The sequence below is a fragment of the Cololabis saira genome, chromosome 23, assembly GCF_033807715.1.
Source record: "Cololabis saira isolate AMF1-May2022 chromosome 23, fColSai1.1, whole genome shotgun sequence".
Taxonomy (NCBI): Eukaryota; Metazoa; Chordata; class Actinopteri; order Beloniformes; family Belonidae; genus Cololabis; species Cololabis saira.
Genome location: NC_084609.1, coordinates 22,960,627 through 22,974,969, shown reverse-complemented (window position 1 = coordinate 22,974,969; position 14,343 = coordinate 22,960,627). Strand labels below are relative to the sequence as shown.

Below are 14,343 nucleotides of genomic sequence, written 5' to 3'. Positions count from 1 at the left end.
AATTAAAAAAATATGTATAACCTTTTGCCTTCTTGAATTTTCCACGTGGGGGATGGACTGTATGTCCCGCGCGTGGCGGCTTGTGATAGGTCAGTTGTTTGATTGACAGCTCCTCTATCCAATCATTACAAGCCACAATCTGACTAAGAGACTGACGCGGAAAACTAGAACCGTATCGCTTCTCCCCCCCCCTGCAACCGGCATGTAAATACTGCTTCACAGCGCTTTGCATAGATAGATACCGTTCCCTCTTAACTTAATGTTGAGAACAGGCCGTTTAGATGTGTCAAACCGCTGAAGCACTTTGATGATAGCAGAGCTTGAGTGGAGCATTAGTGGGCTGAGATGCTGCTCACCGCCTCATCACGGCTGCTCCGGCTGCTGTCGACCATCACTTTCATTCTACTTTTTCAAGCCAACGACGCCAAGACAGACCTGAAGAGCGCCTGTACCACCTGCCACCAAATCACCGACAACTTCCAGAGGGTAAGAGGGCATCTCAACGCTTTCCTTCCTCTCGTTTCTGCTCTTTATTCAAATGGTTTGAATGGACGTCTCAATCAAAAACAGTAGCCTACCTTCCCAGCTGCAACAGATGACAACGATGCCTTGCATGTCTATAACTTAGATTATTTATGTGAAAAACTGAGGTGTTTTTGTGTCTTTAGGGCTTTGACAGGACAGCAAAGCAGAACTTTGGAGGAGGCAACACCGCCTGGGAGGAGAGGACGCTGTCCAAGTATGAGACCAGGTGAGAGATGTTTGTGTCCAGTAACAGGTCGAGCTGCCACAGCTGTGTTTGCTCTGCAGCACATCTGCAGGTCACAGCAGGATTATCACTGACCAGCTGCTCATGCATCTCAAACCTGTGTTCCTAAGCTTCCTGTGGTTGATCTAGGCAAGGCAAGTTTATTTATATAGCACAATTCAACACAAGGTAATTTAAAGTGCTTTACATCAACATTAAAAGCAGTAAGACACAATTAAACAGTAAATAACAGATAAAATGATAAGAAAAGAGGTAAAATAATAAAAAGCACAAGTTGCTGAAAACTAACTTCATTTTATTTCATTCATTTTTTATTTAAGCGTACTTTTAAATCAGCAACTTGTGCTTCTTATTATTTTACCTTCTTTTCTCATCATTTTATTTCATTTTATTTGTTATTTACTGTCTAATTATGTCTTGCCACTTTTAATGTCGATGTAAAGAACTTTGAATTACCTTGTGTTGAATTGTGCTATACAAATAAACTTGCTTTGCCTCAGGGCAGTAGAGTACCACAGGTACACATCTCATTTGCGGTTTTAAGAGAGTATTTAATTTAAGAGTACTCTTAAATACCAAATAAAATGATAAGAAAAGAGGTAAAATAACAAAAAGCACAAGTTGTTAAAAAGTAAGGGCAGGTAAGTATTTAATTTAAGAGTACGCTTCAGTAAACAGTAATGTTTTTAGGCCTGATTTAAAGGATCTACAGTTGGAGCAGACCTCAGGTCTACAGGAAGTTTGTTCCACCGGTGAGGAGCAGAATAACTGAACTGCCTCACCTTGCTTGGTTCTGGTTCTTGGGAACCACAACAAACCAGATCCAGATGAACCTCAGGGGTCTGGGAGCTTCATAGGAACTAACAGATCCAGATGAACCTCAGGGGTCTGGGGGCTTCATAGGAACTAACAGATCAACCATGTATTTTGGTCCAAGACCATTCAGGTCTTTATAGACCAGCAGTAAGATTTTAAACTCTATCCTTTGACTCACTGGAAGCCAGTGTAGTGATTTAATGACCGGTGTAATATGGTCCAGTTTCTAGTCTCTTCTGTCTTCTTGCAGTGAGATTCGCCTGATGGAGATTGTGGAGGATCTTTGCGACAGCAGCAGCTTCGAGTGCAACCGAATGTTGGAGGAGCACGAGGAGCACTTTGAAACGTGGTGGTTTAAGAGGTCGGTGGATGTTTCAAAGAGCTGGACGGTCCAAGCTGATGAGCCGGAGCAGAGAGGCTTTCATTTAAAAGAACTGACAGGATTTTAACAACTTGAACCCTTTCATGCAAAACCAGACATTTATCAACACGTAAAAAACACTATGTGCATGTAAAATGTCACTAAAAGGAGAATCCGAGAATTTGCAAGCCATATATTTATTATAAAGCCTGGAAAACATACGTAGTCTCGAACAATAAGGTGCTTTTGAATTTGATGGCATCAACATGTCTTAAAACGTTGGGACAGGGTGGTGTTTACCTCTGTGCAGCATCCACTCTTCTGTAACAACAGTCTGCATCTGTTAAGAAGCTGAGTGTCTGACGCACCGGTTGACTACAGCTGGGGACGGTCAGGACTGCAGGGAGGCCAGTTCAGCACCTGGACCGTGCTCTGCTAATGGATGCAGGATGTGGTTCAGCGTCGTCTTGCTGAAAGGAACAAGTCTTCCATAAAAGAGTCTGAATGGGAGCATATTAGAGCTGGGTATCATCACTGACCTCCCGATACGATATGATTCCGATACACTAGGTCCCAAGACGATACGATTTCCGATACGTTTCGATATCGATATTCTAGTTACAATAACGGAATAACGTGATCCTTCCATCGCTACGTCCGGCCAAAGAAGCCTCACCCTGACTGGTGAAAAGAAGCAGCCTGCTCACTCCTTAGGTTAAGGAGGAGACTTGAGCTCAGTGCAGGGCCTCCCGGGGCTGTTAGAGGGAACAATGCCCAGGACTAACTTAGGAAGGAGCACTGGGTGATAAAATGGGGGGAAAAAATCAGGATTTAAAATTTTTTTTAAATCGATACTTTGATTTATGTATCGATAATCGTTCCTACACATGTATATAGAGCATATGCTGATCTATAATCTGTAAATACGATTGACGTTTCTTTTACAGATGTGCAAACTGTCAATTCGGTAGGTACGAATGCACCCCTGGACCAGAGATTCAGGCTTTTTGAATAAGCCTGCATGGTCCCTCTCCTTTTTTAGTCTTATTTCCATTGTCTAACAGGGGGACTGTTTTCCATTTCATATCAGTCCATTTTAAATTAGCTTCGGAAAAGATGAAGAAAAGAAAGGGGGGCTTCTTCTTTGCTGTGATAGAGTAGGAAATGTGGATTTGTGAATAGCATGGTGCTCTGTGTTCTTAGACAGTGGTTTCCAGGTGTGTTCCTGACCTCATGCTGTGATGTTTGAAGGACGGAAGATCACAAGCATTATTCAGTATGGATTTTCAGCTTCGTCCCACGCAGAGTTCCTCCGCATTTGTTTACTACCATTTACCTGTGCAGCCTCTGAGTTTGACCCACCTGTTTGAGACATGTTACTAACATCACATTCAAAATTAGCCTTTTTTGTTTTCATTGTAAAAAAATTATCATTTTAAAAGGTTCCTGTGTTCCGTTATGAACATAATATAATAAATATGGGGCCTGTATTCTGTTTTTAATGAAATCAGGGTGGTATTTGTGGTTCATACTGGACAACTTCTAACAATTATGACATTGATCTAATGTTCAAATGTAGGTGGATAAATTGGCACATTGAATGTATCACTCAGGATTATTTAATTCCTCAAAGATTTATACCACTATTGTGTGATAAACGTATTCTTTATTGCATTTTTTTTCTCATGTTGTAATGCAGGAAAACGAAACATCCCGATTTGCACAAGTGGTTCTGCATAGAGACCATTAAAGTTTGCTGCCCAAAAGGAACATTTGGACCAGACTGCAATGGTGAGGACTGAGTGATAAGTATTTAATTGTGAGGTGAACTAAAGTATCTTTTTGATGCATCATAAATGAAAACTTCAGCAGAGGCTCAGTCAGGCTGAGCCGTGTCCTACGGAGTGACTTACGTCTCCGTCTGCTCTCTACGAAGCCTGCGTCGGGGGCTCAGAGAGACCCTGTCACGGAAACGGAAAGTGCGACGGCGATGGCACCCGCGGAGGGAACGGGAAGTGCAGCTGCGATCACGGTTATGAGGGGGACTTCTGCCTGGACTGCACCGATGGACACTTCAACCAAGAGAGGAACGACACCTTCTCTCTGTGTACAGGTAAAAGTCAGCTCTAAACAGACGGCTGCCGGCGCGTCTTGACGTTAACTTCAACGGCAGGAGAGACACGTACGCATGTCGTGATCACGTATCCTGGGGCTTTACCTTCAGAATGCCACTCGTCCTGCAAGACCTGCAGTGGAGCGACCAGTCAGGACTGTGATGAGTGCAAAGAGGGCTGGGAGGAGGATGAGCAAGAAGCTTGTGTCGGTAGGAGTTTTGACATTCATCTGAGCAAAACACAAATATTTCAAAGGCTAAAAACAAGAATTCCAATCTGAATTAAGCTGTGCATAACTGGTTAAATTCCTGCATGGCTATCATTAATGCTTGGTAAAGAATAAAACACACACGTGACACTTGGGGTGACTAAGGGTGCTTTCACACCTGTCCCGTTTGGAGCAGTTCTGAAACAGGGAGTGTTTCCCCCTAAAGATCGGTTTGTTTGGTATACAGGACTGTCCCAGAAAATTAGAATATTGTAATAAAGTCCTTTTATTTTCTGTAATTCAAAAATGTCATACATTCTGGATTCATTACAAATCAACTGAATTATTGCAAGCCTTTTATTATTTTAATATTGCTGATCATGGCTTACAGCTTAAGAAAACTCAAATATCCTATCTAAAAAAATTAGAATATTCTGTGAATCTTAATCTTAAACTGTAAGCCATAATCAGCAATATTAAAATAATAAAAGGCTTGCAATATTTCAGTTGATTTGTAATGAATCCAGAATGTATGACATTTTTTTTTTTTTTTAATTGCATTACAGAAAATAAAGAACTTTATCACAATATTCTAATTTTCTGAGACAGTCCTGTATGTGAACACAGCAATCGCGCTGGGATGTGGGACAAAACAAGCGAGCCCAGATCACCAACTTCCACTGACCTTACGCAGCATTGAGTCCACTGATAGTTTTAAGAGAGAACTTAAAACATATCTCTTTAGACAGGCTTTCCCCTGATGTTGATGTTTCCCTGGGCATCTGTGAAGTTACCTGTTGTTGTGCTATTGTGTGTTTTATATTCTACTGCATTTTATCCCTGATGTAAAGCACTTTGTGATTGTATCTACGAAAAGTGCTCTATAAATAAATTTTACTTACTTACTTACTTACTTACCTAGGAGAGGCGGCTTCGGCTCGCTTCTCGAGACCTGGAGTGGTTCGTTTGCAGTGAGAACATGATCGACACATCAACCGACACAACTCACTCATAACTGTGGTTCAACTTCCAAGAAAGGGGGCAGTAATGCACCCGGTTGTCAGGATAATAATCTAATGAAGCTTACCTCATGCGCCATCGGTGGTGTCGTGTGAGGAACGTCGTGTTGTGATGTGCAGATTGTGCATGTGTCAGAGCCCATCTTCGTCGGTGATTCCTTATCGCGGCACGACTTCTGAGTTAATGCAATAGGATATTATTTTCCCTGCGCAGTCTGGATTCCCGGTAGAACTGAATATTTTCAGTTACAGAACACTGGTACATTAACCACAGAAACAAACTAGCCACACTCGCTTACGATGCTCCATAGTTGTTGTTTTTCCCGGGGGACGGAAGAGGAAACTCCATTGTGTTCATTTCCAATTAGAGCATGGCATTTGTTAACAGCTTTGAACCGCTACAGACGGCTGCCTTGTGAACACAAATGCCACAAACGAAAAACGAAACAACTGTATCGATTTAGCCCCTGAATCGGAACAAAACAAACGGGCCACAGGTCTGAAAGCACCCTTAATTTGAAGCCAGGAGCACTAAGATTTGATCTGGAATGAATTACAGGACCCATTAACTCTGCATGCTGATCTTTTGGGGGTTTTGCTGTGAATGTGCCAAACGAGCGATGAACTGAAGTCTCTCTGACGGCTTGCAGATGTAAACGAGTGCGCCAGAGACGCTTCTCCCTGCAAAGAAGATCAATACTGCCTCAACACGGAGGGCTCGTACTCCTGCAAGGGTGAGAACGTGCAGCGCTGCGATTGTGACGCTTTGTTGGTTCCTGCCGTCACAGACGACGTAAAGCATCAGCTTTGTTTTTTAAATGACTCGGAAAGAAAATGTTTGTCCTAAGTATGCAGCGATCGGAGTATCTGTGAAGTTATTTTTCTAACTTAAAGCCTGTTTGTGTGTGTGCCCCCCAGCCTGTGATAAAGCGTGCACGGGCTGCAGCGGAGCTGGACCTGATAAGTGCCAGGCGTGTGCCGGCGGCTACCAGGACACGGACGGCTCCTGCACAGGTGCCGTTTACATGTTTAATTCCGTTGCATCAAGTTTGTTTGATAAATGTAAGTTTTCAGGAGTTTCAGTGAGTAGATCAGGTCAGAAGTTGCTTTGCATTTTCACAGGTGATCTTTACTTTCACTTCTTGCACATCTGAAGGTTTTTCCCAGATTTTAGAGCTCAGTGAGACCCATAACTTTATCTATGTGAGTGTCCACACTAGGGATGCAACGGTTCGCGGTATAAAACCGAACCGTTTGGTTCGCCCTCCACGGTTCAATACGCCCTTGTGTGCCGCGGATTTTCGGTTTTGTCATTCATTTTGCATTAATGCTTTACAATCAGCGTGTTTGTGCGTGCCTGTCAGCTGCTGCAGAAAAGCGCTCCGCGAGTCGTCGATCCGCCCACTCCCCCTCACACAGAGCAGACACGGAACGGGACAGTTGAGAAAAAAAGTTTGAAGAAGCGCTGGCTTCATTGAAATTTCCAGTGTAGCATCATTTCTGTTTTGCTGTTGATTACAACGGCGATGGAGTGAAAATAGTTAACAGAGCTTTTACTGTCTGTAATCATTGCTTGAGACCGGCTAGTGGAAGATCAGAGTCTCTGCCTGGTGAGTGAAACGTTACACTGAGCAGGCGGAGACGGCTCTGAATCTGCTCTTCCACTAGCCGGTTTATTTACAGGAAGGAAACGAACAGCTTTACACTAATAAACAAAGGCAGACTCCAACTCTAACGTCTCGGGCAAACTCTCCCAACAACTTAAATTATAACACCTGAAGAAAACCCGGGGTTCAGCCACCACCGCTCCCTTCATGACATCACGTGCATTCCGGTGACAGGTAGAGAGACGAGAGAATACAGGCTGATTTCCCCACTTTGTAACTCTCCCATATCAGGGTCGCTACAACATTTTGTAATATTGTAATAATTTACAATATTTTCGTGGAGGGAAACCGCCCGACGTGAAGCGGAGGACGGTTCACGCCCACGCGTCGTCCATATATTTCTGATAATGTACCTCGTCTGGCATTATCCCTTACATATTTAGTAGTGTATACTGTACTTACTGTACTGAGTTCTCAAGATTAAGAGGCTGTTGACTGTAAAGAATTATAGTAATTTTAAAAATTGACGCAGAACCTACGCCGTAGGTTCTGCGTCGATTTAACGCAGAACCATAATTCAGGCTTAACACCAACCGAAACCGAACCGAAGCCGTGGCCCAAAAAACGAAACCGAAACCGAACCGTGGGCTACCTGAACCGTTGCACCCCTAGTCCACACAGCTGCAGGATATGAAACCAAAACTCTGTGAGAAGAGCTGTTATTTATTATTTATGTTCAGGGATACATTGTGTTCATCTTTTTATTTATTTTTTTGATAATTACCTTGCAACTGTCGAAGAAGACCGCAGTTAAAGAAACGTCAGAGGTGAATTTGCGACATCATCATCAATTTAAACTGGAACAATATTTGCAAATGTCCTCGTAGTTGTTGGTCTTAACAGACATTTAATATAGTTATAAAAGAAGAAGACAGTTGTTTGACTGCTTTTGTTATGTTTTTAAAGTTGTTTTGTCTGACTTCAAGGTGACGTGTAGCAAACGGTCCAAGTGGCAAAGACTCAACTTTGGAAGATAAATATTTTTATTTTGTTGTCATCTTTTTGATGGAAACCAGGTAAATAATTAGTTAAAAGAATCTAGTTCCTCGTAGCCTGGCCAGCCGTGCTCACTCTTGTGAGAAACCGGTCTGGTACCGCTCCGACTCCGGCACAGAACGTACAAAACAACCAGGATGTCTGCAGAATTGCTAACATCACCTCGGATCAACAAGTTTTAACTGTACGTCCCTTCTGGATATCTTTTATTGACACTTGTCTGGTTGTTGCTCCGCCTACATCACGTGCTTTGTTTCTCTGATTGGTTGTTGGCTTATCTAATGGCGTCTGGACTAGGGCTGGGGATCGATTCAAATGTCACGAATCGATTCGATTCCGATTCTTAAGATTCAGAATCGATTATCAAGATTTGATTCTAACTGTTTTTTGAGCTGTTGCATGAATTATATGACTGTAGTTATGCAAAATATTACTACTAGTATTATATTGAGATTAAACAGCAAGTATTGCAGCTAATGATGCTGTAAGGACCAATCAGCTCCCAGAATGCTGATAGAACTGCTTTCAGAAACATCGTGTAGAATTACCAAACAGATCCAGGACAGCAAACAGAGACGGATGAAATCGGTTTTAATTTTTCCCACATTCCGTTTTTATTTGTTCCATTTTCGATCTATTTTGGTTTTTAATTTTTGAGCATTTGGTTTTTAGCATTTTTTGCAAATGTAACCCCAAGACAGTGTATAAAGTAATGAAATATAGACAATTTATGCAATTATAACTGAACACTTTAATGTTTTCATACCTTTAAACATATTTAAAGGCAAAAACATGGCACCAGTTATTCTCTTGTCTAACAAAACATTACTTTTTTGGGGATAAACAAAAAAATAACCAAGTTGTAATGTAATGATGGAAAAAAAAATACATAAATAAATAAAATAAAAAATCGATCTTTAGACATATGAATCGATTTTTAGGAATTAATATGAGAATCGATTTAGAATTGGGAAATCGATTTTTTTTTTTCCAACACAGGCTTAGTCTGGACAGAGGTGGTGTGTCTCCCTGGAAATCAGTGGAATCCAAAACAACCAGACTAACTCTTCATGTCAAAGAGGAAAAGAATTAGGATGTCTGGGGAGACGAGGTTCCTCAGCTCTTGTGTTGAGTCACGAGTTTATGGTTGTGAGGTCCACTCTTGACTACTCTGCTCGGTATAGGCAGGATTTGCGCTGCTGCAGATGGAAGACGACGGATGTGACAGAATTAGGCCGCTATCTTTTGTCTCCGGTCATAATCGGCGCTCCTTTGTTGGACCGTGTGGGCAGCTCAACATTTTGAGGTCTAAAAAGGTCAATCTTCACGACCAAAGATGGTCTGGGATAACTTTCCCCGGGCCGTGTCTAACGACCAGCCAACTATGATGCAACTACTCCTCTCCCTGACAGTAATCTCCTGAGTTGCACAAATAAGAACTGCTATGAAAGGAGGGTTGATTTTCTGGTTTTGCGTATTGTTCAGCGCTGTTCTCCATCCTGACCATTCAGAGTTGGATGTAATGATTTTATACATCTGTAGAAAGTGTGCCATGTACAAGGAAGCACAAACATCTACTTCCTCCATCTGCTCTGCAGTCATTCATGGTTTCTACTTTAAAAAACACTACAGAACTGCAGGAACACAGGATTCACCCACGTCTAGTTCCCCGGCTCATTTGTGTTGTTGTTCCTCTGTTCCAGATATCGATGAGTGCTCTCAGTCAGAGCCAGCATGCACGAAAGATCACCAGAAGTGTGTGAACAATAAAGGCAGCTACGCATGCGTTTGCTTGCCAGGCTTCGAAGAGGAAGACGGGGAGTGCATCCAAACGCAGGAGCAAGGTGAGCTAGTGACCTGCTCGTCCAGGAAGGTAGTGACAGTTACTGACATCTAGTGGTCAGTTTGCAGACTGCAACCATCACAAACACTGTAATAATTAATTGAAATAAACTTAAGGTGACAAACTGGACAGAGTAACGGAGCGAGTGGCATGATGGAAACCTCCAGAGCATCAGCAGGTAACACAGGTGAACCCTGACAAGATGAGGTGGATGGATGTCTGAGGTGTGAAGGCTCAACAGCAGCAGGTTCAGGACCACACCTCACTCCTCCTCCACCTCTGTTAGTCTGTCTGGAGTTTTCTGTCTGCCCGTACAGTCTGAGATTCATGCAGAGAGGCACTACAGTTCAGGTCATGCTCTCATCAAGCATACTGCATTCACAGTCCTGCTGGTGCCAGTGAATTCACTTCCCTTCCTGTTAATCTCAGTCTCCATGGTGATCAAAGGGAAATATTGTTTAAACCTTGACCCTGACTCCTTCACCTACTTCCTCTTTGCCCTAGAATGGCATTTATTTATCTTTCTATGTGGTTTTAGGGCTGTATTTTGACTACTCTCCCAAATCTAAGACTAGTCTGCATATTTCTGTATAAATGCTTCATTCTGTGGTAGAAAAGCAACTTGATAGGGTTTTTTTTTTTTTCTGATAATTGTATTCTCTTACGTCTTTTACTTCTTTAACCTTGCAACTTGTAGCATCTGAAATCGACTGCATCAGTCACTTTGTGCTGTTATTTCTCATCTATGTATCTCCTTTTCTTTTGCCGTTAGATGCACCGGAGGAGTCAGAAGCATCTCAGACGACCACAAGTCCACGCGGCGAGCTTTGAAGAGACCAGGAAGAGGCGACTGCAGCCCTTCATTTTTAAACTTGTTGACCACATGCACTTATGACTTTGGCTGCTCTCGAAAATCAATGAAGATGGTATTTTTCCAGCAGCGGATTTAAAAAAAAAAACAACCATGAAATGGGACACTTTACACTCTCAGTATGGACCATTTATCTTTATTTGTGCTGCGGTTTTAAAATCAAAGTTGTTTCAATAAAGGTGAATAATGTTGAATTTATCAAACTCCTCATCTAAATGTGGATTTTTTTTTTTTTTTAACCCCAAGCCACGTGAAGTAAATCTGCAGTTATGACAGATGGCCACCAGGTGGCACTGTCGTCTAGTGAAACGTGGCTGCTCTGCAGTCACCGCCCTGCGTCCACAGATCAAGATTGATCCAGAAAGGGCTCGATGCTGCATCTCCCTGTTTTTAATCTTCTTCACCTCACCTCTTCCCTCAGATTTCTTGATATTAAGATGTGATAAATTCAAAGCAGCTCATTTATTATCCACACTATTAAATTATGTTACACTAAACACCACTTCATAAACAACATCTGGATGAATTTCTTTGGAAAGACCTTCCTGTGTGGATCAAAGCTTATTCTTGTAACCCAGGTTTCACCTGGCAATAGTGTGCCAGTGATGTCAGTTGTTTTTAGTCTCCAAAGCTGCTTAAGGTGGAAGGAAGAGCCAGTTGAGACCTGTCTGAGCTGGTCGTGAGGCAGCCGAGACAGTCACACCACAGACCCCCACCGCTCTGCTCTTCATGCATGGATGTCACTCTCACCGTATAAGAAAAGGTTCAGGCTCACTCCGCCAGCATTATGTAAATATTTCTTAAAAACTGTTATGGCTTTGCTGATGGAGCAGCTGTTCCTACTGTGGACACATCATTGTCAAAAAATGTCTTTATGCCTAATTAAAACAATATGATCAACTACTGAAGCCAAATCAGTACTGATAAGAATATAGAAAAATCCTTGTAGATCTTTAATAATCAAGGGGAAAAGTGTTTTCCTGTATGAAATGAGTAAGATGAGTTCCCGAGCCAGCAAGAGCATCAGCGTACTGACTAATATATGAGTAACTAGAGCTAAAACCGATCCCACAACACCCATCTAGGTGAAATGATCTGATGTTAGATAGATGTGATGCTTCAGTGCTTGGAAATAAAATGTTCTTCATTTCCACTAATGCAGTAATGACACTTGTGGGAAAGTTTAGGGAATGTGTCCCGGCAACCTGAAGCTGAGCAACGAGATACTGAGTCATCGCAACAGACTACTTTAGCTTTTTTTTTTTTTTTTGCTTACAAGGCTTCTCTTATTTGCAAAGCGCAGGCAGTGCAGTGGCAGAAATGTTGCGATTACATCTGGAGTGAGATCATTTCTGCGTCCGTCTATCAAAGCGGCGCCGCAAGGATGCTTTCTTCACTTCTGTTAGATCTACATGAATCCGTTTGGACATATGACTGTATACATTTCTCAGACTTACAATTTTTCTACTTTTTTAAGAGACAGAATGCACCAAAACTATTGAATTTTTAAGCGTTTTTGTTAGTTATTCATAGATCATGGTAACTGTGAACAGCAAATCCCAAGGCCGGTCCAGCTATCCTGAGATGTTAAGACAAATAGACAATTAACCTTCCAAATTCCAGTTTTTAATACAAACATTGCAAATGCTTTATAACATCCTGAGATCCCATATTATATATACATATACATATATATATATATATATATATATATTGTGAGTTGAGAAAGGTTTCTATAACCTGCAGCCAATTTGTGAGACAAAAAGTGAAGAGTTAAAACAGTTTATTGAAGTCTTTGTATTTGTATTTTCATTTGAATTTAAATAATCTGTTAAAAACTGGTAAAGTCAAGAACCATGCTATCCATATCAATCTGACTCTACCTGTACAACAGTGTTAGCAGGTGTAGCTAAGAGATTACTTTTTTCTTTCTCTTTTTTCTCATCTTTTTTTTTCTTTCTTTGATGCAGGGAAGTCTATGTGAAGTCGTTTCTGGGTCATTATTGTCTATTTTGGCCAACCGATGCTCTGAGAAACGAGTCAAAATCTCATTAAATGGTAGAGTGATTCAAGCTAATGGTGGATTTCCAACGCTACATCACTTTAGAGGCAGATAGTTATTTACTGTGCTGTGATACAAAACACAGAGGTGTAACTGAGTTGCAAAAGTGACAGTTTTAATGAAATCTAAATGTAGCATTATCCTGAACCGCTGTTAAATTGATAAGAATCTGGTTTGAGAAGTTTTACAGGATGAAAAATCCCCCCAGGATGGGTTTCATTCTACGTTGCCCTTAAGGTAACACATATGGGTTTTTTTTCCCCTGTGGTAAATCATCAGTTTCAGTTTAACTTGAATGAATATTTGATTACTTTTAGGAACTGTTGTCTAGCCCCTGCAGCGTCCCGTCCATCGTAGCGGTAAAAACCACCCCCGCACCAGTCACGTCCAGCATTCCAAATAGGGAAAAAATGTTAGACCCAAACCCAAATATCTGCAGATTTCTTAGGCCCGTATTTGGCTTTCACTGACGATACTGACTCATTCAGCAGACGCAATTCTGCATTTTCTTTAGCCCACACTTGGCCCGCACAAAACTAGTGATATCTCACGTCAAAACAAGCCTATGAAACTTGGGCCGTATCTGAGTCATAGTCAGTCTGGCCCACTTCCTGAACTGTGGTACAGGTCTTGGCCCACGCTGCACCGCAGTGACGTAACGGAGACAAAAGTGCCAAAAGAAGCCGATTAGGCCCAAATGTGTCCGATATCCGGGATTACTTGTGTTCCCATCTACAGTATGAGTGCATATGTGGAATAGGGTTGCCACCTTTCAGAAATAGAAATAAGGGACGCCCTGATTTCAGCAGCGCAGGAGCCAAAAAAAAGCCCCAAAACTTCTAAACTGAATAAAAATGTGTTTATTTTATATTAAAAAACAAAATGCTTTGATTTAAAGTTTAAAGTGCTTTAATAGCATTGAACTTGCATGACTGTACAGACAGACAACCATACTAGCAGCTGAAATAGCCTCCTATGCTACGTATGTCCATATCAGCCCAGATGTATAATATAGCCTACAGGTGAAGAATATGGTGTAAAAGTTAACTTATTTCAATAATTCAACTAGAATATGGTGTAAAAGTTAATTTATTTCAATAATTCAACTAGAATATGGTGTAAAAGTTAATTTATTTCAATAATTCAACTAGAATATGGTGTAAAAGTTAACTTATTTCAATAATTCAACTAGAATATGGTGTAAAAGTTAATTTATTTCAATAATTCAACTAGAAATATGGTGTAAAAGTTAATTTATTTCAATAATTCAACTAGAATATGGTGTAAAAGTTAATTTATTTCAATAATTCAACTAGAATATGGTGTAAAGGTTAATTTATTTCAATAATTCAACTAGAATATGGTGTAAAAGTTAATTTATTTCAATAATTCAACTAGAATATGGTGTAAAAGTTAAGGAAAATACAGTACAAATCGTGTCCCGTATTAGTTCAATACGGGACGCAACATTTTTTTCTCAAATAAAGGACAATTCCGTATTTTACGGGACGGGTGGCAACCCTAATGTGGAACCACGTAAAGAAGTTCTGTTGGGGCTCTTTGTGTTTGACATTGACCAGCTCACGATCATAAGCCTCTGGTTAGAATCAAGCACTC

The 14,343-nt window shown here is 41.2% G+C and overlaps 1 protein-coding gene across 1 annotated transcript; it reads left to right on the top strand.

The window, feature by feature from the left end:
- Positions 1–163: 163 nt before the first annotated feature.
- creld2 (cysteine-rich with EGF-like domains 2) lies at positions 164–10,867 on the top strand. Its single transcript, XM_061714226.1, has 10 exons — positions 164–486; positions 669–751; positions 1,836–1,946; positions 3,646–3,737; positions 3,883–4,059; positions 4,171–4,269; positions 5,938–6,021; positions 6,206–6,301; positions 9,654–9,794; positions 10,566–10,867. Exons 1-10 carry the CDS (start codon positions 346–348, stop codon positions 10,622–10,624), a joined length of 1,083 nt encoding a protein of 360 aa, XP_061570210.1. The 5' UTR covers positions 164–345; the 3' UTR covers positions 10,625–10,867.
- Positions 10,868–14,343: the final 3,476 nt, after the last annotated feature.

What these genes read in the sequence shown, in the direction of transcription:
- creld2 (XM_061714226.1), top strand. Translation starts at nt 346, where the DNA reads ATGCTGCTCACCGCCTCATCACGGCTGCTCCGGCTGCTGTCGACCATC. An exon ending in TCACCGACAACTTCCAGAGG is followed by an intron (nt 487 to 668) that starts GTAAGAGGGCAT and finishes TTGTGTCTTTAG; the next exon opens with GGCTTTGACAGGACAGCAAA. An exon ending in TGAGCAAGAAGCTTGTGTCG is followed by an intron (nt 4,270 to 5,937) that starts GTAGGAGTTTTG and finishes GACGGCTTGCAG; the next exon opens with ATGTAAACGAGTGCGCCAGA.